A 24191-nucleotide genomic window follows, 5' to 3' on the forward strand; every position below is an offset into this window, starting at 1 on the left:
TAGGAACAATGGAGAGGACCAGCAAGGACTTGGAGAAGGCCAAGGAGTCAAGGAGGAGGAGCTAGGACGTCCACACCAAGGAGGAGTTCAGGTCCAACTCGACTTCGACTCCACGTCGGATTCCAAAAACTGACTTCACCAAAATTGGCGCCCTGGACACATAAGGAGTCAGATTTGGACGTTCTATATATGGTTGGAACCATAATTTTATAGAGCTTCCAATGGCACCAGTTCCACCTTAAAATTCCTTCTGAGTTGACAGAAATCATCAAAACAAATAGGCGTCCAGAATCTGTCAGGGTGCTGTGTCACCGTCTGTTGGGCCGTTGGCCCGTGTACCATGTTGGAACCCATTGGGGTTATGTCCAGGGGACTTGCATGGCCCTAACTGCTTTTTATTCAGTAGCCATTGCCACATTAGGGTTTGGGTTTTGCTTAGATTCAATCTGTCATAGAACAGTGTCATTGTTCAATGGTTTGTGAGACCCCATCTCGTAATCAACTTTGTTTGATTGCATCTCCTATTTTTGCTTGTGTTCTTGATTGCGCTTGCAGGGATAAGCCTTTGTGGCAAGGTCATCCGTGTGACACGGGTGATAACCAATGGAGCAGTGGTGTAGTGATTGAGAGGATGACAAATGCCAACGTCACAACCTTTTCAACATGTTTCTTATCGTCAAGGACTACCGTGTGCATACAATCATTGACAGAGGTAGCTGCAACAATTTGGTGGATGTTGAGGTGGTCAAGAAGCTTGGCTTGACCAAGCAGGAGCATCCACATCCTTATCACATTCAATGGTTTAACAACAACGGTAAGGTAAAGGTAACAAAAACAGCAAGGATACATTTTTCAATTGGGTCTTACCATGACTTTGCTGATTTTGATGTTGTGCTTATGGATGCTTGCTCTCTTTTGTTGGGACATCCTTGGGAGTTTGATATTGATGCTATCCACTATGGTAGATCTAATAAGTATACTCTCATGCATAAGGGCAAGAAAATTGTGTTGCTGCCAATGACTCCCACTGAAATTGTGCAATTTGAGAATGAGAAAAAGAATAATGCTAAACAAAAGGGTGTTTTCAGTTCTGAAAATCAGCAACCTATTAAGTTAAAAAATCCTATTTTATTTGCAACTAAATCTGATCTTGATGAGTTATCTGCCTCTACTGGACCTTGCTATGCTTTAGTGTGCAAACATGCTTTATATTCCATTCAGGTCGCGTCCATTCCGTCGGAGCTACCCCCTGGATTACCACCTGTGCGAGGCATTGAGCACAATATTGATTTAATTTCATGGGCAAGCTTGCCAAACTGTGCCGCCTATAGGACCAACCCCGACGAGACTAAGGAAATTCAGCGACAAGTCCAAGACCTTCTAGATCGCGGATACATTCGTGAGAGCCTTAGTCCTTCTTTTGTTCCTATTCTTTTGGTTCCTAAGAAAGATGGCACTTGGCACATGTGTGTTGATTGTAGAGCCATCAATAACATTACCATTCGATATCACTATCCTATTCCTCGTGTGGATGACATGCTTGATGAGTTGAGTAGTTCTGTTATTTTTTCCAAGATTGATTTGCGTAATGGAAATCATCAGATTCGTATGGCTTTAGGGGATGAATGGAAAACTGCCTTTAAAACCAAGTTTAGTCTTTATGAATATTAGTCATGCCTTTTGGTTTAACTAAAGTGACCAGCACTTTCATGAGATTGATGAACGAGGTTTTACGTGCTTTTATTGGTAAAATTGTGGTGGTTTATTTTGATGATATCCTTATTTACAACAAGTCATATGATGCACATCTTGAACATTTGCATGCTATTTTTAATATCTTGCACGATGCATGTTTATTTGGTAACCTTGAAAAGTGCACCTTTTGCACCAATCGTGTGTCTTTTCTTGGTTATGTTGTTACATCGCAAGGCATTGAGGTGGATGAGGCAAAGATTGTTGCCATCACAAGCTGGTTACTTCCGACTACGGTCACGCAAGTTCGAAGTTTTCTTGGTCTTGCAGGTTTTTACCGTCATTTCGTGCGGGATTTCAGCATCATTACAGCACCTCTCCACAGGTTGACAAAGAACGGGGTGTCATTTCGATGGGGACCAGCACAACAACAAGCTTTGATGCTCTCAAGTCGAAGCTCACACAGGCACCATTGCTGCAACTTCCTGATTTTGAGAAGACCTTCCAGCTTGAGTGTGATGCAAGCAGGATTGGCATTGGAGAAGTGCTCATACAAGGAGGTAAACCTGTTGCTTTCTTTAGTGAGAAATTGCATGGTCCTTCGCTGAATTATTCTACAAATGACAAAGAACTTTATGCTTTAGTGCGAGTCTTACAAACTTGGCAACATTACCTATGGTCTAAAGAATTTGTCATACATTCGGATCATGAATCTTTGAAGTATCTCTAAGGGCAAGCTACTCTGAACAAACGTCACGCTAAATGGATTGAGTTCATAGAGTCATTTTCCTACATCATTAAACATAAGAAAGGGAAAGATAATGTGATTGCCGATACTTTATCTAGACGTTATACCATGCTGTCCCAACTTTCTCATAAAATCTTTGGTTTAGAGACCATAAAGGGATTATATGCTACTGATTTGGACTTCAAAGATGCTTCTGAAAATTATAGAGAGGGAAGAATGTGGCAAAAATTTCTACTGCGTGAAGGCCTTCTCTACCGTGCTAACAAGTTGTGTGTTCCAACTAGCTCCGTTCGTCTTTTGCTGTTGCAAGAAGCGCATGGCGGGGGTTTGATGGGACATTTTGGTGTTAAAAAGACGGAGGTCGTGCTGGCCACTCACTTCTTTTGGCCACGGATGCGGCGTGATTTGGAGTGCTACATCTCACGTTGCACCACATGCAATAGAGCTAAGTCTCGACTTAGTCCACATGCGCTTTATATGCTTCTTCCTGTTCCTTGTGCACCTTGGGAGGATATTTCTATGGACTTTGTTTTAGCATTGCCTAGAACAAAGAGGGGAAGGGATTGGTTGTTGATCGTTTCTCTAAAATGGCACATTTTATACCCTGTCATAAGACTAATAATGCTACACATGTTGCTGATTTGTTCTTTAATCAGGTTGTGCGTTTGCATGGTGTACCAAATACTATTGTTTCTAATAGGGATGCTAAGTTTTTGAGCCATTTTTTGAGAACTTTATGGTATAAATTGGGAATAAAGTTGCTGTTTTGTTCTACTTGTCATCCACAAACTAATGGGCAAACGGAGATAATTAATGGTACCTTGTCTATTATATTGCGGGCTGTTTTGAAAGATAATTTGAGGTTGTGGGAGGAGTGTTTGCCACATATTGAATTTGCTTATAATAGATCTATTCATTCCACAACCAAGTTAAGTCCGTTTATGGTAGTATATGGTTTCAATCCTCGTGCTCCAATTGATTTGCTACCTTCACCACCTTCTGAAATTGTGAACTTAGATGTTACACAATGTTTTGAATTTATTCTCAAGTTGCATGAAACTACTAAGTTGCAAATTGAAAAAAATAAATGAAAGGTATCGAATTGCTGCTAGTAAAGGTAGGAAGGAGGTAAAATTGGAACCTGGTGATTTGATGTGGGTTCATTTGAGAAAAGATAGGCTTCCGGATTTGAGAAAGTCCAAGCTCATGCCACGTGCCGCTGGACCTTTTAAGATTCTTGGGAAGATAAATGACAATGCATATAAACTTGAGTTGCCTCCCGAGTTTGGGGTTAGTCCCATATTTAATATTTTAGATTTGAAGCCATCCTTGGGTGAGGAAGATGAGCTTGAGTCGAGGACGACTCCAATTCAAGAGGGGGAGGATGATGAGGACATCTCTCCTTTGCATACAATGCAAGGACCGATCACTAGAGCACGTGCGCGATAGTTGGATCTCTAGGTACGTTCTAACCTTGTCAATTGTTTTTCAGAACTTACAATTGATTCCATGCATGTTTTATTGATTAGGAACAATGGAGAGGACCAGCAAGGACTTGGAGAAGGGCAAGGAGTCAAGGAGGAGGAGCTAGGACGTCCACACCAAGGAGGAGTCCAGGTCCAGCTCAACTTCCACTCCACCTCGGATTCCAGAACCTGACTTCACTAAAATTGACACCCTTGCCACATACGGAGTCAAATTTGAACCTTCTATATATGTTTGAACCAGAATTTCATAGAGCTTCCAATGGCACTGGTTCCACCTCAAAATTCCTTCTGAGTCGACGGGAATCGTCGAAACAAGTGGGCATCCAGAATCTGTCAGGGTGCTGTGTCACCGTCTGTTAGGCCGTTGGCCCGTGTACCGTGTTGGAACCCATTAGGGTTGTGTCCAGGGGACTTGCATGCCCCTAACTCCTTTTTATTTAGTAGCCATCACCATATTAGGGTTTAGATTTTGCTTAGATTCAATCTGTCATCGAACGGTGTCACCATTCATTGGTTTGTGAGACCCCATCACGTAATTAAGTTTGTTTGATTGCATCTTCTGTTTTTGCTTGTGTTGTTGATTGCGCTTGCAGGATAAGTCTTCGTGGCAAGGTCATCCATGTGACATGTATGATAACCAACGGAGCAGTGGTGTAGTGATTGTGAGGTTCTGTTCGTTCGGAGCCTTGATTCATCAATGTTGAGTTCTCCACCAATCAAGTTTACCGTACCGCTCGAAGATCGGGACTCATCCTCCTATCAAAAGGAGGGAGTGAGGAGGGCTCTTGAATGCTCAGAAATGAAGGTAGGTGAAGTTGAGTCAGAGAGAGTTAAAGTGGAGGGGTGAAGGAGTATTTATACCCCAGCCTCAAAAACTAGGTGTTGGTTGGTTAAGTTCCGGAGACTCCGAAGAATTTTTCGGAGACTCCGGACAACACCTCCGGAGACTCTGGAGATCTGCGGAGACTCCGCACATCTCTGGACTCCGAACATTCCGCAGAACAACCCATATCTGGAGACTCCAGAAAAACTTTTGGAAACTCCAAATTTTTTTGTAGAAAAACACTCTAAAGATATCCCAAGTGTTATGTGAAGTGCAAAGGTGTCTCTCATAGATTTGTTAGATCATCTTGAGCACCTTATTCTACACAAAGCGAGTAAATTTCATGTCCCTCTTTATAGTACGGCATTCCTATACTCAATTTTAAAATATAAACAAATTAAATCCTCATGATTCTTTGCAGCGTTCATTTCCTTTTTGGTAATCATCTTGTTTCATTTATAAATCTATCACCTGCAATACCTTCTCATCATGCTTGTACATAGCATTAGTCCCACAAGCGTATGTCATTAATCAACCAAAACCCATTAAGCGGGCCTAGATGTTATTTCATTCCACAAGGGTAGAAAGCACAACCAAAATGGGAAAAATCTTAGGCCACCCAGCTCCACCTAGGTCGGCTGGCCAAGCCCCCTCTTCACCAAGCCATGTCATCAATCCAGGGGTTAAGAAACACACTTACCTTGCTCCTGAGCCGTGGATCAAAGGTCGGTTTCATCGTATGGACCGAAAGGCTTCTCTCTTTGGAGAGTAGATGGCCCACACTCAGAGAAAATGTGCGCAATTGACACTAAACCAGCGTGTGGGTGGAAGATACAGGATGTACAAGAGCAAAGGCGGCGCATCGAACAACCCATGACGCAAGTCCCAGAATGGTCGCTCCACCAAGACATTGTCGACCTACTCTTTCTTGCCATGTTCATGCAAACACCCACGAGCGTTGGAGAAAACATTTTCAGGAACCAATCAAGGCTGCACCTAATAAAGACAGTGAAATCCAAGGGCTGCCACCTCAGCCCTAGGCTGGCCGGCCCCACATCTTCGCCAATTGTCGGTGCTGACCTGCTCCTCACCCCCGCTAGACTATAAATAGGGTGAAGCCATCACTTGTAGACATACGTACACCAAAGAAGATCTTACTATCTTTCACTTTATAGTAGTAGTTAGGAGTTAGAGTTGAGTCATGCTTGTCTCGAGATTCCGGAGTCGTTATCAAAAGTCTGGTACCCACTCGCTGTGACAGTTCATGTGTTTGTAAACTAGGCATATAATTTGTTAGTGTGAAATATGTATTGTTTATATAAAGCTTATGTGAGTTTATGTGAAACTTTTGAAAGTTTGAAAGTACAAGTTAAAAGGGTATTTTTGTAATTACAGAAAAACCTAGGATTGTTTTTGCAAAATGTATTTGGGAAAGGATAATTTTAAAATAAGTGAAAGGTGGTTTTGTAAACATGTTTTCCTTATTTTATCTCTTGTAAAAATATATATATTTATTTACCCAAAAGTTACATTTGAAATGCATATGTTGAAGTGGGTAAAAAGTTAGGGTAAAATGGTAAAAATAGGGGTATTTGTATAATTTTATAAAAGTGCAAGTCCTTTTATGCAAATGTTTGATTTACAAAAGTAACTTTTAAATTTACTCAGGACTAAAGTGTAAAAAGTGCAAGTCATTATGACATGTCTATCCGATCATAATGACGAGTCTATCCCGTCATCATGACGTGTCATAAATGCTTACATTTAGGTCCTGAATTTTATAAAATTACGTTCTTTAGGACAAAAGTAATTCAAATCCAACTTTTGCTCAAAATTTCACGTGCAAAGATGCGAGTTTTGAGTTTTTGAGCTTGAGTCCTAAAGCAATGTTGTAGAGTTTAAAAAAACTCTCCAACTTTCATTTTGGGCATTTCTTCATTCGGGTTTTAGATTGATGCGAAATTTATATTTTACAAAAAGGTCCCTATAGTTTTCTAAATTCACGCAAAGGTCCTTGGGAAATCCCATTTCACTTTCTCCTCTGTTTTTTTTTCCCTGGCGCCTTCCTTTTCTCCCCCACCGACGGCATCCCCTCTTTGGCCCTATCTTTATCTCCTCCATCTCTCTCTCTCCTCCACGGTGGGCGCTCGGGCGGCCCAGGCGGCGGCGCTCGGGGCTCGGCAGCAAGTCAGGCTGGAGCAGCTCGGAGCGCGCGGGCCGGCGCGGCGGCTTTGGGCGCGGCTCCTTGCGCGGGCACCGGCGCACGGCGGGAGCTGGGAGCGCGGAGGAGGCGCGCTGGGGCGGAGGGCGCAGTGGCTCGGCTCGGCGGCGGAAGCTGACGCAGGTCGGGCGGCAGCTCGGTGCTAGCACGGGGACCGGAGGCGCGCGGGCTGGCGGATCCAGGCGCGGCGCGCTGGGCGAGCTGGCGCGGCTGGGCGCGGCCACGGCTCGGCGCGATGGTGGGCGGCAGCGTGCGCGAGCGGGAGCCCGAGGTGGCGGCACGGCCCAGGCAGAGGCGCCAGCGGGGGCCCAAGCGGCGGCCGCAAGAGCTGAGCGTGCGGCTGGGCATGGGCGGCAGCAGTGCGCGGGGCTGGGCGGCGTGCGGCCGGCAAGGCGAGCGGCGCGGGCTGGTGGCGGCCCAGGCGCGCGCGGGCATTGGGGCGAGCGCGCGCGGAAGCTGGCAGCGGGCGCCGAGCGGCTCGGCCCGAGCGGGGCGCGAGCGCGGCCTAGGAGGTGGCGCAAGCGGGGGAAGAAGCGCGCAGCGTGGAGGTGAATGCAGGTGTGGCAGTGCAGGTCAGGCGTCGAGCTGGGCAAGTGACTGGCGACCCCAGGCGAGCTGGTGCAGGCGCGCGCGCAGGAAGAGCTATGATGTGCAGGAGCTAAGGCGATGGCGGTGCAGGCGCTCAGGATCGGGCGAGCACGGTAGCCCGAGTGACGGTTGTGGCGCGTGAGCCGAGCGCAGGAGCGGGAGCTAGAAGGTAGCACATTGGAAGCAGCGCGTCGGCTCAGGAGTGGCACGGGCTCAGGTGCGGGCGAGCCCGAGGCAGAACGATGTCGGAGCAGAACGCGCGAACGGCTCAGGAGTGAGCCGATGCGGCGCGACGCAGGCGAGCACTGGCGTCAAGCGAGCACGAGAGCGAGAGCGATATGGTTTAGGCGATGCAGGAGCTCGTGTGCTGGAGAGCCGGTGCAGGTGCTGGAGCGGCAGGAATGTGAGCGGCACCGAGCGAGTGGCGCGAGCGTGCGCGCGGTGGCGTGCGGGCGTTGGTGGTGTGGGCAGCTGTTGAGCGGCCGGAGCAGAGCAGGCCTATGGGCATGAGCAGGTGATGTTGAAGTACGACGTGCCGAGCAACGGCACGCGCAGGAGGAGTTACGGTGGAGGGTTTCCGCGTGAGATGCACGGGGGGCAGCAAGCTGGAAGGAGAGGAGGCAAATCGAAGGTGACGATTACGGCAAGGCGAGTCGGAAGGAGGAGTTGTGAAGCGAAGGCGGCAGTTAGGCGTGAAGCTACGCGGGTGTGCCGGCCGTGTTTCAGTGGCACGCGTGCGTAAGCAAAAGAAGACTCAGCTCATAAGCAGGAAAACCCTAGGGTTCGCGGAAAAGTCAATATAGCGAACCCGTTCGGCTCCATCATCTCGTCCCAGGGGCCCACGACATCCAGCAGCTCCTATTCCTCATCGATCGCCGAGCAAGATCACTAGTCACCACGGAGACTATTCCTTCGGCTATCTTCCACCCACGGCAACCATGCTCGGCAAGCCCCTTCGTCATCCACGGGATCTCGTCACCGTCGAACTTTTCTCCGCGCCAATCCTGTTCGCCATGAAAAATCACCTTCTGTCTGTTCTTCTCCATAACCAAGGTTTGCCCTGACCTGCTGAACCTTTCTAATGCCGGCGATTCCTTTGCCGGAATATCGTCAGTAACTTCCTGTTATCTGTTTTCCCGGACCAAGGACTTGATTGCTATGTTTTAGAAAGATCTAGGGTGTTCTTTGTAAAATTTCCAAAGCTTTCTGTATTTCAAATCAATGAACTTCTACATTTTATAGATTTTCGTAAGAAGTTCATAAAAGTACAAAATCAGCTTTATTTGAGACCCTAAGTTAAAATCTACAAATTTTATATTATGATCTTGAGTGAAAGTCTTTGATGTGTGGTCTAGGTCAAATGTTAGGAAATGAATGTTGTATTGTGCTTATATTGTATGCTTGTGTTGTAATTGAAAAATAAGTCATAGAATATATGTCTTAAATAGAGTGGTGTGATATTTAGTTAATCCTATCACCTAGAGCTCATATCCCTACCATCAAGACATTGTCCTCGTTTTGATTGCTGTTTCTTTAAGTTCTTTGTCGTATAAGGATCCCCGTTAGTTCTTGTATGTCTGCTGCATAGCCAAAACATCTCTGCGATTATGCTTTGGCGTTGGCTATCAGTTCAGCTGCTAAACATCAGTTTTCTTGAGCCTATGATGTTTCTGCGTAACAGCTGTCAGTCGATACTTCTACCATCGGCTGATTAGCTGATGCGATTGTTACCTTTCTAGTATCGGCTACTGCCGATACAATCCTTTTATTCTGTCCTACATCGACTGCGCAAAGTCGTATCGGAAAGATACCCACGATCTTAGGGTTATTGCCATTGGCCGAACCAAGCCGATTCTAGTCGTTTACCATATCGGTTATGGCCGATCGATCCTTAGTTTTCCCATCCTTACCCACACACTTCTATCCGCCGATTTATCGATTGAGAGATCGGCTATCTACATCTATCGGTCATATATCCTCAACCATACTCCAATCGGCTATACGTCACCCACTTATGGTGCTAACGTAAACAAGTCGATGCAACCACACTTAGTTACCTAGGATAGCACTTAAGCACATCTCGGTTAAGACACAACTGCTTTAGGAATCACCCCTCTGCCAAAGTAATCGATGCTAAGATCGATCACCTAGGAAACCGATGCACCTTTCCATCGGCTAAACCTCTGTAGTTTCCAATCGGCTCTGTTGTAATCTTCAACAAGTAGCCGATCCAAATTAGTTGTCCTCCTAAAGCTCTGTCTAGGTTTAGTTCAGATCTTTTTGGTTGTTATGTGAATAGTGTGTTAGATAAGTGCTGGATTATAACTTTGTTGTGAAATAAAATAGTTTTGTGTGCACGCTTGAATGTAATGTTGCATTACATGTAGATACAACTACTTCGGTAACGGTACTTACGAGATTTCCCCGGAGTCTATGAAGGATGTTCCTGAAGATCAAGTGAACGTCACCAAGGGATTAACTGAAGCCCCGAACCAAAGTTCGGAAGATGTTGACTTACTGACTTCAGACCCACCAGTAAAGGCAAGCCCCGGACATATCCCACTACTTTATTTACACTGCAATCTATATCTATCTATATTGTATCTTGCATTAGGTCGAGGAATTGAGATGAAACCCTAGATGCATGAATCCTAGGAATCCAATGTAATGCTCCCGAGTCCTTATCGGTTAGATGCTTCGCTAATAGGACCGGTAGAAGTCGGGTGATTTCCTGTCACTCGCGCGATATAGGAGTTGCATGTTTACATTACTGCAACCACTATAAGGATGACGGACAGGGTCATGTGCTGTATCATGACCTGAAGGTTACCCTGTCTGTTTCGTTAAAAGTTGTTAAGGTCGATCTATGTGGTAGTGGTGGCTAAGTTTTTGAAAGTACTAGCCACATGCCGCGAAATATGGTAAGCGGCAAACCTAGTAACCAATCGGCCCGGCAAGTGGACATACCTCCCACCACTCGATTTTATATTATGTTCACACGCACCGACGTGCGGGAGTACGTTCTGCAAGGCAGACAGGAATACGGGTTTTGTAGTCGCGCTACAGACGTATGTCCTGTACACATTGGGTGTGCGTACGGTCCTGCAGTCGCTTGTGGTGGACCTGATCCACGACCCGGAATGAAAGGCAAACGGTTGCTTGGGAATGATCGTTGGATCTTCCGAGCGTGTGTGTTAGGTTTACCTTGCAAGGTTAAATTCGATTCGAATCGTCCGCCTCTCACGAAGATTGAGATTGCTTATCCCTTTTACCACATTGAGTAAGAAGTGAAACTAATGATGAATAATCTTGATGAATGATAATCACTACCTTGCTTGCTTAGTGTAGGTGCTAATATAGAATAATTACTCAACTAGAAGATGAAAGCTAAAACTTGAAAGTAGTACATACTCTTTGTTACTTTTCAGCTGAAAATAAACCCAAAGCCTTTACAAAGCCTTCATGAGTCTAGTTATGGGCTAAAGTATACCCAATCCCGGGTAAGCCTTGCTGAGTATTAGTATACTCAGCCTTGCTAGTTATATGTTTTGCAGGAAAAGCCCTTGAAGACCCTACTCTTTCCCTGTCATGGCCCTATGCTCTCCCAGATGATTGGTCCGTGGAATGGGGTCCGTCCCCGACCAACATTGGTGATACCGAGTGATGTCGTGCCCGGCTTAGCATGACATCCGTCTTAACGACATGCTGTAGATCATCGCGTATGTTTTCCGCTGCCAAAAACTATAACTTTAACAGTTTGTAATGATTTCTCTAGATTTGAAACTTCGTACTGCTTTTGGAAACTCTTGTCATGTAATCCTCTGTGATGTAAAATATGATGGTGATTGTATCCCTGGACTCACCTTCGTGTGAGGTAATCTTATTTGATCCTGTGTATCGGTGGTTTATCGGGACGTTACCCGACAGGCCAAGGGATTATACCGTTTGAAGCACGTTGGAGCCCTCGGATGTGGACTCGCGTACTTGAGCCGGTATAATTCAGGTTGGTTCTGCCACAGCTGGTATCAGAGCTATAAGGTTACCCTGGAGATACATTTTACCTTAAAAATGATTTCAGTATAAAAATTTGACCAACAAAGTATTTGGCAAAACTACGTTGGTCTCGTTAAGGATTATGAATAGTACGTAAAGCCCTAGGGTAATGTTTATAAGGGAAATAGAGGTGGCTATGTATATGTATATAACCCTAACTACCAGCATTACTTTTCTGTCAAAACTTAAAATTCATGCACAACCCAACTTTACTTTCTGTAACGACATCTTCGACGGTGAGGTAAGAAGGTAAGGATCCTCAGCCAACTGAGGGAGCTTGGCCTTCCCGTCGGTGATGCGAACCGAACGCTGTTTCTCAAGCAGTGGCCTACTTGAGATGCTGCCAATGTACCAACTTCGGTTGACTACATTGGGAGTATATGGTTCGGCGCAGGGTATGGCGATCGCAGATCATACCCCCGCATTTTGCGGTACCCCCGTGAATACGTTATCTCGATAACGTATGTTAACGTTGTCTGTACGGCGGTAATTGTACAGATGCTGTTTCTATAGTGAATAGTAATGATTGGGGACGCTTTCATGACATTCTGGCATGAAAGGTTCAACATATATATATTGTGTTTTCTGCAGGAATGCTAACCACGATTCGATAGGTTTTGAACGGTTAGGATTATCGACTAGTTATTATAGGGAGAGACGTATTTATATGATACCACCGTACTTAACCACGTAAGACCAAGATTACTTGGCAGTTATTTTTGTTTGTGAGGACGTGTAGAACATGCATGCATCATGTTATCTTGGATTAACCTGATTGCTTGTTTGTTATGTTGATGTGAAATATGTTACTTGCATTTGAATGCCTGCCTAGACTTTGTGTTGTAGAAGTTAATGTAATCCGCTGGGCTATCTTAGAGTTAAGAAAGTCTTTTGTGAATCAGGTGAATTGGGTTATGTCTGAACCCTATCACCGATCTTAGCTTGATAGCCAAATCAAATCCTTGATTTTGCTCTAAATCTGTTTCGGCAGAACCATTGAACTTCTCCTTTGATGGTTAAACCTTGATGACTATCATCAAACCCTTGAATCCATCGTTCAGTGATTCACCTTTTCTCTCTTGATGTTGTACCTTATATTGTTGGCTATTTTGGCTACAACATCTGAAAGTTGTACCTTCAATTTTTGCTCAGATGATTTTGGATAAATTAAAAAGATGTATGACAATAGTTACTTTTTGAATACAATTCTCCCAGCAAAAGTCATGCATCATAACATATACCATTTTGGTCAATGCATGGTGTTGCATCATCATCGAAAGCCCGTAGACTAACTAACGAGTGTGCCTCCTGTACAGCTTTAGGTTGTCTTCGGCTTCTTAAGGCCTATCTTGCTGCTGTTGACACTATAGGGTTGCTATTCCTCTTTTGTGGTGGTGTTTAATCACATGACCATGATGCCGTGTCGGAACCTAAGGCCTCATGTGCACTGCAGTCACATGATTGAACCATTAGGGGCGCACTGGTGACTAGGTACATGTGACGTAACAACACTGCAATCTCTTCTTATGCAACCTTACTAGTGTCCTAACTTTTGATCCTCGTTTAAGGATATAGGACTACCCAGGTGTTAGTTACGAGAGAACGGTTGTAGGGCGCGAGTCACGTGTATCATCAACTCATGAGGGTATGCATCATACTTCATACATATCATACGTGCATACACTGCAAGCATCGTCATTCTTGCATCATAGTGTATGCATCATTCGGTCAGCATCATGGCAATTACATTGTGTCATATGCATCATCTCGGTCGTGCATGGGATCCCTCATCCTCATGTTGCATCATCATTATAATCATACATCTCAACAGTGCATCACATTCATGGTTACATATCGAGCATTGCACTCTGAATTGGAACATTTTGTCATTATCCCTTGATGGCATCAGTATAAATAGGTATATTTTGCAATCAATATTATCAAAGTCATTCAGATAATAAAACTCTGAGCAGAAATATTTTAAAACATCACTTATTCACCTCTTGCGTTGTCCTCACTTGCTATCCATGAGCTTTGTGATGAATGTCACTGACATTTATCATTGTCATGTAGTGATCTTAGCTCTGGGAAAAACCTGGTCACCTTTTTCTTTCTTTTCTTGTCAAACCCATCTATGTACCAACTCTTCATGCTCTCGTTATACTCATCTCGTCATGCTCTCGTCATCAACCTCAATCTTCTCTGGTGTGATTGTTTCTTGCCACTTTGATGGGTGATTTGCTTCTCTTTCCTTAAAGAGTCTTTCATCCGAATCTCGGGACGAGATTCTTTTTAGGGGGAAGGGCTGTGACAGTTCATGTGTTTGTAAACTAGGCATATAATTTGTTAGTGTGAAATATGTATTGTTTATATAAAGCTTATGTGAGTTTATGTGAAACTTTTGAAAGTTTGAAAGTACAAGTTAAAAGGGTATTTTTGTAATTACAGAAAAACCTAGGATTGTTTTTGCAAAATGTATTTGGGAAAGGATAATTTTAAAATAAGTGAAAGGTGGTTTTGTAAACATGTTTTCCTTATTTTATCTCTTGTAAAAATATATATATTTATTTACCCAAAAGTTACATTTGAAATGCATATGTTGAAGTGGGTAAAAAGTTAGGGTAAAATGGTAAAAATAGGGGTATTTGTATAATTTTATAAAAGTGCAAGTCCTTTTATGCAAATGTTTGATTTACAAAAGTAACTTTTAAATTTACTCAGGACTAAAGTGTAAAAAGTGCAAGTCATTATGACATGTCTATCCGATCATAATGACGAGTCTATCCCGTCATCATGACGTGTCATAAATGCTTACATTTAGGTCCTGAATTTTATAAAATTACGTTCTTTAGGACAAAAGTAATTCAAATCCAACTTTTGCTCAAAATTTCACGTGCAAAGATGCGAGTTTTGAGTTTTTGAGCTTGAGTCCTAAAGCAATGTTGTAGAGTTTAAAAAAACTCTCCAACTTTCATTTTGGGCATTTCTTCATTCGGGTTTTAGATTGATGCGAAATTTATATTTTACAAAAAGGTCCCTATAGTTTTCTAAATTCACGCAAAGGTCCTTGGGAAATCCCATTTCACTTTCTCCTCTGTTTTTTTTCCCCTGGCGCCTTCCTTTTCTCCCCCACCGACGGCATCCCCTCTTTGGCCCTATCTTTATCTCCTCCATCTCTCTCTCTCCTCCACGGTGGGCGCTCGGGCGGCCCAGGCGGCGGCGCTTGGGGCTCGGCAGCAAGTCAGGCTGGAGCAGCTCGGAGCGCGCGGGCCGGCGCGGCGGCTTTGGGCGCGGCTCCTTGCGCGGGCACCGGCGCACGGCGGGAGCTGGGAGCGCGGAGGAGGCGCGCTGGGGCGGAGGGCGCAGTGGCTCGGCTCGGCGGCGGAAGCTGACGCAGGTCGGGCGGCAGCTCGGTGCTAGCACGGGGACCGGAGGCGCGCGGGCTGGCGGATCCAGGCGCGGCGCGCTGGGCGAGCTGGCGCGGCTGGGCGCGGCCACGGCTCGGCGCGATGGTGGGCGGCAGCGTGCGCGAGCGGGAGCCCGAGGTGGCGGCACGGCCCAGGCAGAGGCGCCAGCGGGGGCCCAAGCGGCGGCCGCAAGAGCTGAGCGTGCGGCTGGGCATGGGCGGCAGCAGTGCGCGGGGCTGGGCGGCGTGCGGCCGGCAAGGCGAGCGGCGCGGGCTGGTGGCGGCCCAGGCGCGCGCGGGCATTGGGGCGAGCGCGCGCGGAAGCTGGCAGCGGGCGCCGAGCGGCTCGGCCCGAGCGGGGCGCGAGCGCGGCCTAGGAGGTGGCGCAAGCGGGGGAAGAAGCGCGCAGCGTGGAGGTGAATGCAGGTGTGGCAGTGCAGGTCAGGCGTCGAGCTGGGCAAGTGACTGGCGACCCCAGGCGAGCTGGTGCAGGCGCGCGCGCAGGAAGAGCTATGATGTGCAGGAGCTAAGGCGATGGCGGTGCAGGCGCTCAGGATCGGGCGAGCACGGTAGCCCGAGTGACGGTTGTGGCGCGTGAGCCGAGCGCAGGAGCGGGAGCTAGAAGGTAGCACATTGGAAGCAGCGCGTCGGCTCAGGAGTGGCACGGGCTCAGGTGCGGGCGAGCCCGAGGCAGAACGATGTCGGAGCAGAACGCGCGAACGGCTCAGGAGTGAGCCGATGCGGCGCGACGCAGGCGAGCACTGGCGTCAAGCGAGCACGAGAGCGAGAGCGATATGGTTTAGGCGATGCAGGAGCTCGTGTGCTGGAGAGCCGGTGCAGGTGCTGGAGCGGCAGGAATGTGAGCGGCACCGAGCGAGTGGCGCGAGCGTGCGCGCGGTGGCGTGCGGGCGTTGGTGGTGTGGGCAGCTGTTGAGCGGCCGGAGCAGAGCAGGCCTATGGGCATGAGCAGGTGATGTTGAAGTACGACGTGCCGAGCAACGGCACGCGCAGGAGGAGTTACGGTGGAGGGTTTCCGCGTGAGATGCACGGGGGGCAGCAAGCTGGAAGGAGAGGAGGCAAATCGAAGGTGACGATTACGGCAAGGCGAGTCGGAAGGAGGAGTTGTGAAGCGAAGGCGGCAGTTAGGCGTGAAGCTACGCGGGTGTGCCGGCCGTGTTTCAGTGGCACGCGTGCGTAAGCAAAAGAAGACTCAGCTCATAAGCAGGAAAACCCTAGGGTTCGCGGAAAAGTCAATATAGCGAACCCGTTCGGCTCCATCATCTCGTCCCAGGGGCCCACGACATCCAGCAGCTCCTATTCCTCATCGATCGCCGAGCAAGATCACTAGTCACCACGGAGACTATTCCTTCGGCTATCTTCCACCCACGGCAACCATGCTCGGCAAGCCCCTTCGTCATCCACGGGATCTCGTCACCGTCGAACTTTTCTCCGCGCCAATCCTGTTCGCCATGAAAAATCACCTTCTGTCTGTTCTTCTCCATAACCAAGGTTTGCCCTGACCTGCTGAACCTTTCTAATGCCGGCGATTCCTTTGCCGGAATATCGTCAGTAACTTCCTGTTATCTGTTTTCCCGGACCAAGGACTTGATTGCTATGTTTTAGAAAGATCTAGGGTGTTCTTTGTAAAATTTCCAAAGCTTTCTGTATTTCAAATCAATGAACTTCTACATTTTATAGATTTTCGTAAGAAGTTCATAAAAGTACAAAATCAGCTTTATTTGAGACCCTAAGTTAAAATCTACAAATTTTATATTATGATCTTGAGTGAAAGTCTTTGATGTGTGGTCTAGGTCAAATGTTAGGAAATGAATGTTGTATTGTGCTTATATTGTATGCTTGTGTTGTAATTGAAAAATAAGTCATAGAATATATGTCTTAAATAGAGTGGTGTGATATTTAGTTAATCCTATCACCTAGAGCTCATATCCCTACCATCAAGACATTGTCCTCGTTTTGATTGCTGTTTCTTTAAGTTCTTTGTCGTATAAGGATCCCCGTTAGTTCTTGTATGTCTGCTGCATAGCCAAAACATCTCTGCGATTATGCTTTGGCGTTGGCTATCAGTTCAGCTGCTAAACATCAGTTTTCTTGAGCCTATGATGTTTCTGCGTAACAGCTGTCAGTCGATACTTCTACCATCGGCTGATTAGCTGATGCGATTGTTACCTTTCTAGTATCGGCTACTGCCGATACAATCCTTTTATTCTGTCCTACATCGACTGCGCAAAGTCGTATCGGAAAGATACCCACGATCTTAGGGTTATTGCCATTGGCCGAACCAAGCCGATTCTAGTCGTTTACCATATCGGTTATGGCCGATCGATCCTTAGTTTTCCCATCCTTACCCACACACTTCTATCCGCCGATTTATCGATTGAGAGATCGGCTATCTACATCTATCGGTCATATATCCTCAACCATACTCCAATCGGCTATACGTCACCCACTTATGGTGCTAACGTAAACAAGTCGATGCAACCACACTTAGTTACCTAGGATAGCACTTAAGCACATCTCGGTTAAGACACAACTGCTTTAGGAATCACCCCTCTGCCAAAGTAATCGATGCTAAGATCGATCACCTAGGAAACCGATGCACCTTTCCATCGGCTAAACCTCTGTAGTTTCCAATCGGCTCTGTTGTAATCTTCAACAAGTAGCCGATCCAAATTAGTTGTCCTCCTAAAGCTCTGTCTAGGTTTAGTTCAGATCTTTTTGGTTGTTATGTGAATAGTGTGTTAGATAAGTGCTGGATTATAACTTTGTTGTGAAATAAAATAGTTTTGTGTGCACGCTTGAATGTAATGTTGCATTACATGTAGATACAACTACTTCGGTAACGGTACTTACGAGATTTCCCCGGAGTCTATGAAGGATGTTCCTGAAGATCAAGTGAACGTCACCAAGGGATTAACTGAAGCCCCGAACCAAAGTTCGGAAGATGTTGACTTACTGACTTCAGACCCACCAGTAAAGGCAAGCCCCGGACATATCCCACTACTTTATTTACACTGCAATCTATATCTATCTATATTGTATCTTGCATTAGGTCGAGGAATTGAGATGAAACCCTAGATGCATGAATCCTAGGAATCCAATGTAATGCTCCCGAGTCCTTATCGGTTAGATGCTTCGCTAATAGGACCGGTAGAAGTCGGGTGATTTCCTGTCACTCGCGCGATATAGGAGTTGCATGTTTACATTACTGCAACCACTATAAGGATGACGGACAGGGTCATGTGCTGTATCATGACCTGAAGGTTACCCTGTCTGTTTCGTTAAAAGTTGTTAAGGTCGATCTATGTGGTAGTGGTGGCTAAGTTTTTGAAAGTACTAGCCACATGCCGCGAAATATGGTAAGCGGCAAACCTAGTAACCAATCGGCCCGGCAAGTGGACATACCTCCCACCACTCGATTTTATATTATGTTCACACGCACCGACGTGCGGGAGTACGTTCTGCAAGGCAGACAGGAATACGGGTTTTGTAGTCGCGCTACAGACGTATGTCCTGTACACATTGGGTGTGCGTACGGTCCTGCAGTCGCTTGTGGTGGACCTGATCCACGACCCGGAATGAAAGGCAAACGGTTGCTTGGGAATGATCGTTGGATCTTCCGAGCGTGTGTGTTAGGTTTACCTTGCAAGGTTAAATTCGATTCGAATCGTCCGCCTCTCACGAAGATTGAGATTGCTTATCCCTTTTACCACATTGAGTAAGAAGTGAAACTAATGATGAATAATCTTGATGAATGATAATCACTACCTTGCTTGCTTAGTGTAGGTGCTAATATAGAATAATTACTCAACTAGAAGATGAAAGCTAAAACTTGAAAGTAGTACATACTCTTTGTTACTTTTCAGCTGAAAATAAACCCAAAGCCTTTACAAAGCCTTCATGAGTCTAGTTATGGGCTAAAGTATACCCAATCCCGGGTAAGCCTTGCTGAGTATTAGTATACTCAGCCTTGCTAGTTATATGTTTTGCAGGAAAAGCCCTTGAAGACCCTACTCTTTCCCTGTCATGGCCCTATGCTCTCCCAGATGATTGGTCCGTGGAATGGGGTCCGTCCCCGACCAACATTGGTGATACCGAGTGATGTCATGCCCGGCTTAGCATGACATCCGTCTTAACGACATGCTGTAGATCATCGCGTATGTTTTCCGCTGCCAAAACTATAACTTTAACAGTTTGTAATGATTTCTCTAGATTTGAAACTTCGTACTGCTTTTGGAAACTCTTGTCATGTAATCCTCTGTGATGTAAAATATGATGGTGATTGTATCCCTGGACTCACCTTCGTGTGAGGTAATCTTATTTGATCCTGTGTATCGGTGGTTTATCGGGACGTTACCCGACAGGCCAAGGGATTATACCGTTTGAAGCACGTTGGAGCCCTCGGATGTGGACTCGCGTACTTGAGCCGGTATAATTCAGGTTGGTTCTGCCACACTCATGCCTTAAGAAAGTGTTCACATGCTTCTATTGAAACAGAGACATCCTGATGTCAACCTCGAGCACTAGCCTCTAGAATACAAGCCTCCATTTAACTCGATCTAGGGCAATGAGGTAAGACAAATCGCGAGCCCCAGCCAAGTCCCAAAGCTGCCGTGTTCCAAAGCTTATCCTGAGCTCTTCTCCTTTGGTAAGAACAAGCATGTTTCTTCATGCAAAGCAAGAGAAATCCAAACATTTCACATGATTTTCCATATTCCTATCTCGAAAGAGGCATTTCAACAGCTTTTCAACTGCAGCACCCAGTTGAATCTCTACCTTTAACAACTGAACATGATTGGTGGAGTTATATTTGCAACACCCACTTTTTACCTCTGCTAAAGCCTATCAAGTTCCAATTGGTCACAGTGAAGTTAACCCAGTTTTAGTTTCCAATCGCTTTGGAAGTCCTCTTGCTAGCATAATCACAATGTTTTTTTTTGCTCGTCATGGAAGATCTGGAGCTACCTTCATATGATTCTGTTCACTATACTTCAAGTGAAGAAACTTTGACGCACGTCTTCCTAGATTGTGGGTTTGCAAAGGATCGCTAGGCTTTGATACAGCTCGATAACCACGACCAAGTGGATCCTTACAAAGTCTTAGAGTGTTTCAAGCAGTAGTTATCAGTGCCTTTTTTAAGGAATAATCATTATTATGAATTCGACTACCTGGTTATCGTGGAATGATTTCATCTTTAATAACATTGCTCCAAATTAAACATTGCAAGAAGCAAAGAGACATTCAAGACCCTGTTTGTTCTAGTTATCCATCGAGCAAAGAGATTATTTTCCCTTCATAGAAGAATGGCTGGACAACTTATATGTCCCCTATTTTCTTTTCCTTGTAAATACTATCCCTTTTTTCAATATATATATTAGTAAGGGGAACCTCTCCTGTTTAGTAAAAAAAAAACACTAGAACGAGGTTACAATATCAGCAGTCTTTCATGTAGTCACTGTACAATTAGAATCACAACCACCCAACTTTTTCTTCAATTACTCTTGCTCGTTTCATGCATTTACGCTCCAACATGTGAAAATACTATACGAAAATTGTTGGCTGCCACAGGGATATATAGCTGTGCACACAGGGGATACCGTCCAGCTTCGCTAGCTATGCACACCATAGCTAGCAACATATCCCATTGCATCGAATGCTACAATGCAGCCTTTACTATGTCACACCTAAACAACAGCGAGGCTCAAATGCTGCAGCGATGTGGAACCGGAAAGGGAAGATCCCAACACTCCACTCATGGTGCATACTCCTATACAAGTAAAATCCCACTGGCATACGACGCTTCGCAGTGGAGCAGTAGGTACTATACACCCTTCTCCGGGGAGGAATATTTTCAGTCATGACGACCACGCTCTTTTTGCCTCAACACTCACCAATATGGCTGCTGGAGCAATTACGGTGGGAATACGTCCATGACAAGACTATTCCACTCCCAGGATTCCATTTGTCCATTCAGACACTAAACTGAAACAGCTGCCCTCCTTGCTGTAGAACTGGCACGACCTGGCCTCTTGAGTTCTCTATTACAAATGATAAGCAGCTATGGCCTCGTGCAAGTCAAAGAGTTTGTGTTTCCTGAATTCTCGATGCCTCTCATTCCTATAGTCAATATGTGTTCTTATGACTACTCTTGTTTCCTTATATGTTGGACCTTTCAAAAGTTTGCCCTGATAGAGAAGCTAGAAAAGTTGCCTTTCGGAATCACAAACATCCTGACTCACAGGCTCACTGCATATGTACTCACCCTGCCATCTGCCACCAGAGAGCACCATGTAAAGACCATGTTATATAGAACTAGTGGCGGACCCAAAAATGGATCAAAGGGGGCTGATTTCCACTACACCAAAGCCGCTCAATTTCGTTGGCCGTATGTAATTTCGTCGGCCAAAAACAAACCGACAAAAATAACTCATTTATTTCGTCGGCCAACAAAAGCTGACAAAATTAGAACTTGTTTTCGTCGGCCAAGCGTAGGCCGACGAAAACAGGTGCATATTTTTGTCGGCTAGGCCCTGGCCGACGAAACAAAGATCCTATTTTCGTCGGCCTGCCCTAGGTCGACGAAAATAGGCCTAATTTCATCGGCCCGCTCGAGCCGACAAAAATAAAGGGATCCTCATTAGGACGATTTGGATGTTTCAAGGCCCGCACAGCACATCGCCGCCCCCGCGCCTGAGCCCCCCGGACCCGCGCCCCGCCGCCCCCCTGCTGCTGCCCCGCGCACCCCACCCCCCCCACGCCGGCCCCACGGGCCCCACCGCAGACCTGCGGCCCACGCGGCCCCGCAGCCGCCGCCTCCGCCGCCCCCGTGCCCCTCTGCCCCCGCGCAGCCCTCCTCTGCCCCGCGCCCCTCTGCCCCCGCGCGGCCCTCCTCTGCACCGCGGCCCGCCGATGCTGCGCGGCCCGCCGCCACCCCCAAGCGCGGTCCCACGCTGCGGCACCGTGGCCCGCCGGCGCCCCGTGGGACCCCGCTGCCGCCCCGAGATCCCACGCCGCAGCCCCGAGGCCCGTCGCCGCCCCGCGGGCCCCCGCCGCCGCCCCCGAGGTCCCACGCCGCGGCACCGAGGCCCGCCGCCGCCCCCAGGCCCCACGCAGTGCCCCGCGGGCCCCGCCGCTGCCCCTGAGGCACCACGCCGTGCCCCTGCGGCCTGTTGCCGCCCCCGAGGCTCCACGCCGTGCCCCCGCGGCCCGCCACCGCCCCCAAGACCCCACGCCGTGCCCCCGCGGCCCGCTGCCGCCCCGTAGGCCCTTGCCACCACCCCCGAGGCCCCACGCCGTGCCCCCGCGACCCACCACCGCCCATAGGTATGCCTGCCCGTTCTCTTTCCTGCTAGTTTCGAATTGACCGAATAACTATTAAACTTAGTGATGCATTGTTGTCCATTACTCTAAACTAGAAACTGTATTACTCTAAAAATATTTGTGTTATATTTTTTGATAATTATTATTTGCTTAGTATCGTTAATGAAGTAACATTTCTCACTTTCGTTATGAAGTAGCTAGTTTGAGAAAATAAGAGACGATCGAAGTTGGATGTATGATGGCTGGACAAGCAACGGAATGCCTACGCGAGAGTGGATGGTCAACACACAAGCTTTTGTTGATCATGTATTTTTCTTGTCTCCTAGCGGTAGTTTGGCAAAGTGTCCTTGTAACAAGTGTCAGAATTGTTCTCGTTAGACAAGATTGATATGGAGCGTCACCTGTGCAAGTTTGGTTTCACGCCGAATTATGAGAGGTGGTATGAGCATAGGGAGTCACAGGAGCAGGAGCCATACAACCTAGTTGATAGCTTTGAGGAAAACGAAGATAGGATGGATGCAATGATGGATGATTTTATCCAATAGGTTGAGAATGCTGCTGAGGTACTCGAATATTTTGGTCTGCTTGCGTCATCAAAAGAACCATTACATGAGGCCACTACTTTATCACAGCTTGCTGCTGTGACATGATTAATGGCTATAAAGTCCAAGTACAACTTTTCAGTAAGTTGTTACAATAATCTTGTTGACTTAATTTCGGACATGCTTCCGAAACCTCACAAGTTCCCGAAAGACTTTTACTACTCAAAGAAGCTGTTAGCTGGTTTAGGGATGGCGTATCAAAAAATCCATGTGTGTGAGAACAATTGCATATTATTTTGGAAGAATAATGAAAATCTCAAGTACTATTCGTTTTGTAAGAAGTGCAGATACAAGAAGGTGGTGAAAAAAGACGGAAGTGTGCAGATAACAAGTGTGCCCGTTAAGGTGTTACGGTACCTACCATTGAAACCGAGGCTTCAATGGTTGTACCTATCTCAGAAGACTGCAAAACATATGAGATGGCACAAACAGGGAATTCGTAATAATACAGGATGCATGAGCCATCCATCTGATGGTACGGCTTGGAAGGCCCTCGACCATTACGATCCAAGTTTTGCAAGTGACCCCCAGCTGCCGACGAAAAAGATCTTATTTTCGTCTACTTTATTCCGTCAGCCTAATTTCGTCGGCTGGCCGACGAAAATAGCTATTTTCAACGGCTTTCGGGCTATTTTCGTCAGTTTATGGCCGACCAAATTCGACTATTTTCCTGTAGTGTTCCTAGTGACTTAGCTGAGCAATTGAATCTTCCATAACTAATTTTGATGGCTTAATGTACATGTGCGCAGCAGCATCGCGAGGTGCGCCCCTATGCGCTGCACATTTGGCGCTTGGTATTTGGCATGGCACGTTTTCGCGTCAACAACTCCTTTTTAATATGTCATTTCACTAGCGCTTTGGGATGACAAGTGAATTGCCTACTATATAGAAGACATATAATAATCTACTCCCTCCATTCTCTTCTGATAGTCCTATTTCTAAAATTGAATTATTCTCTTTTGATATCTTGGAAATAGTATGGATGGCCCTTCGATTCCCGTGCAAAGTAACTTCTCTAGGAAAAAGATTGGTGTGTGTATAGATAACATCAAAACTGAGGAGTTATAATTAATGAGATGATAAGCAAGATACTTCTTCTTGGACATTGTACCAAGATGAAATAGGACTATCAAAAGAGAATGGAGTGAATAGAATGGAGTGAGTATATGTTACCTAGCTAGTAATAATTTTTTTTATGGATTTATTTTGGACACACTATATGTCTAAGTGAAG

The 24191-nt window shown here is 46.3% G+C and overlaps 1 protein-coding gene across 1 annotated transcript; it reads right to left on the reverse strand.

The window, feature by feature from the left end:
* Positions 1-21271: 21271 nt before the first annotated feature.
* On the reverse strand, positions 21272-22357 carry LOC112885409 (glycine-rich cell wall structural protein 1.0-like). The gene is made up of 2 exons (XM_025951035.1): positions 21820-22357; positions 21272-21306 (listed from the first exon to the last, which is right to left on the reverse strand). Exons 1-2 carry the CDS (start codon positions 22355-22357, stop codon positions 21272-21274), a joined length of 573 nt encoding a protein of 190 aa, XP_025806820.1.
* Positions 22358-24191: the final 1834 nt, after the last annotated feature.

Source organism: Panicum hallii, chromosome 3 (genome assembly GCF_002211085.1).
Source record: "Panicum hallii strain FIL2 chromosome 3, PHallii_v3.1, whole genome shotgun sequence".
Lineage (NCBI taxonomy): Eukaryota > Viridiplantae > Streptophyta > Magnoliopsida > Poales > Poaceae > Panicum > Panicum hallii.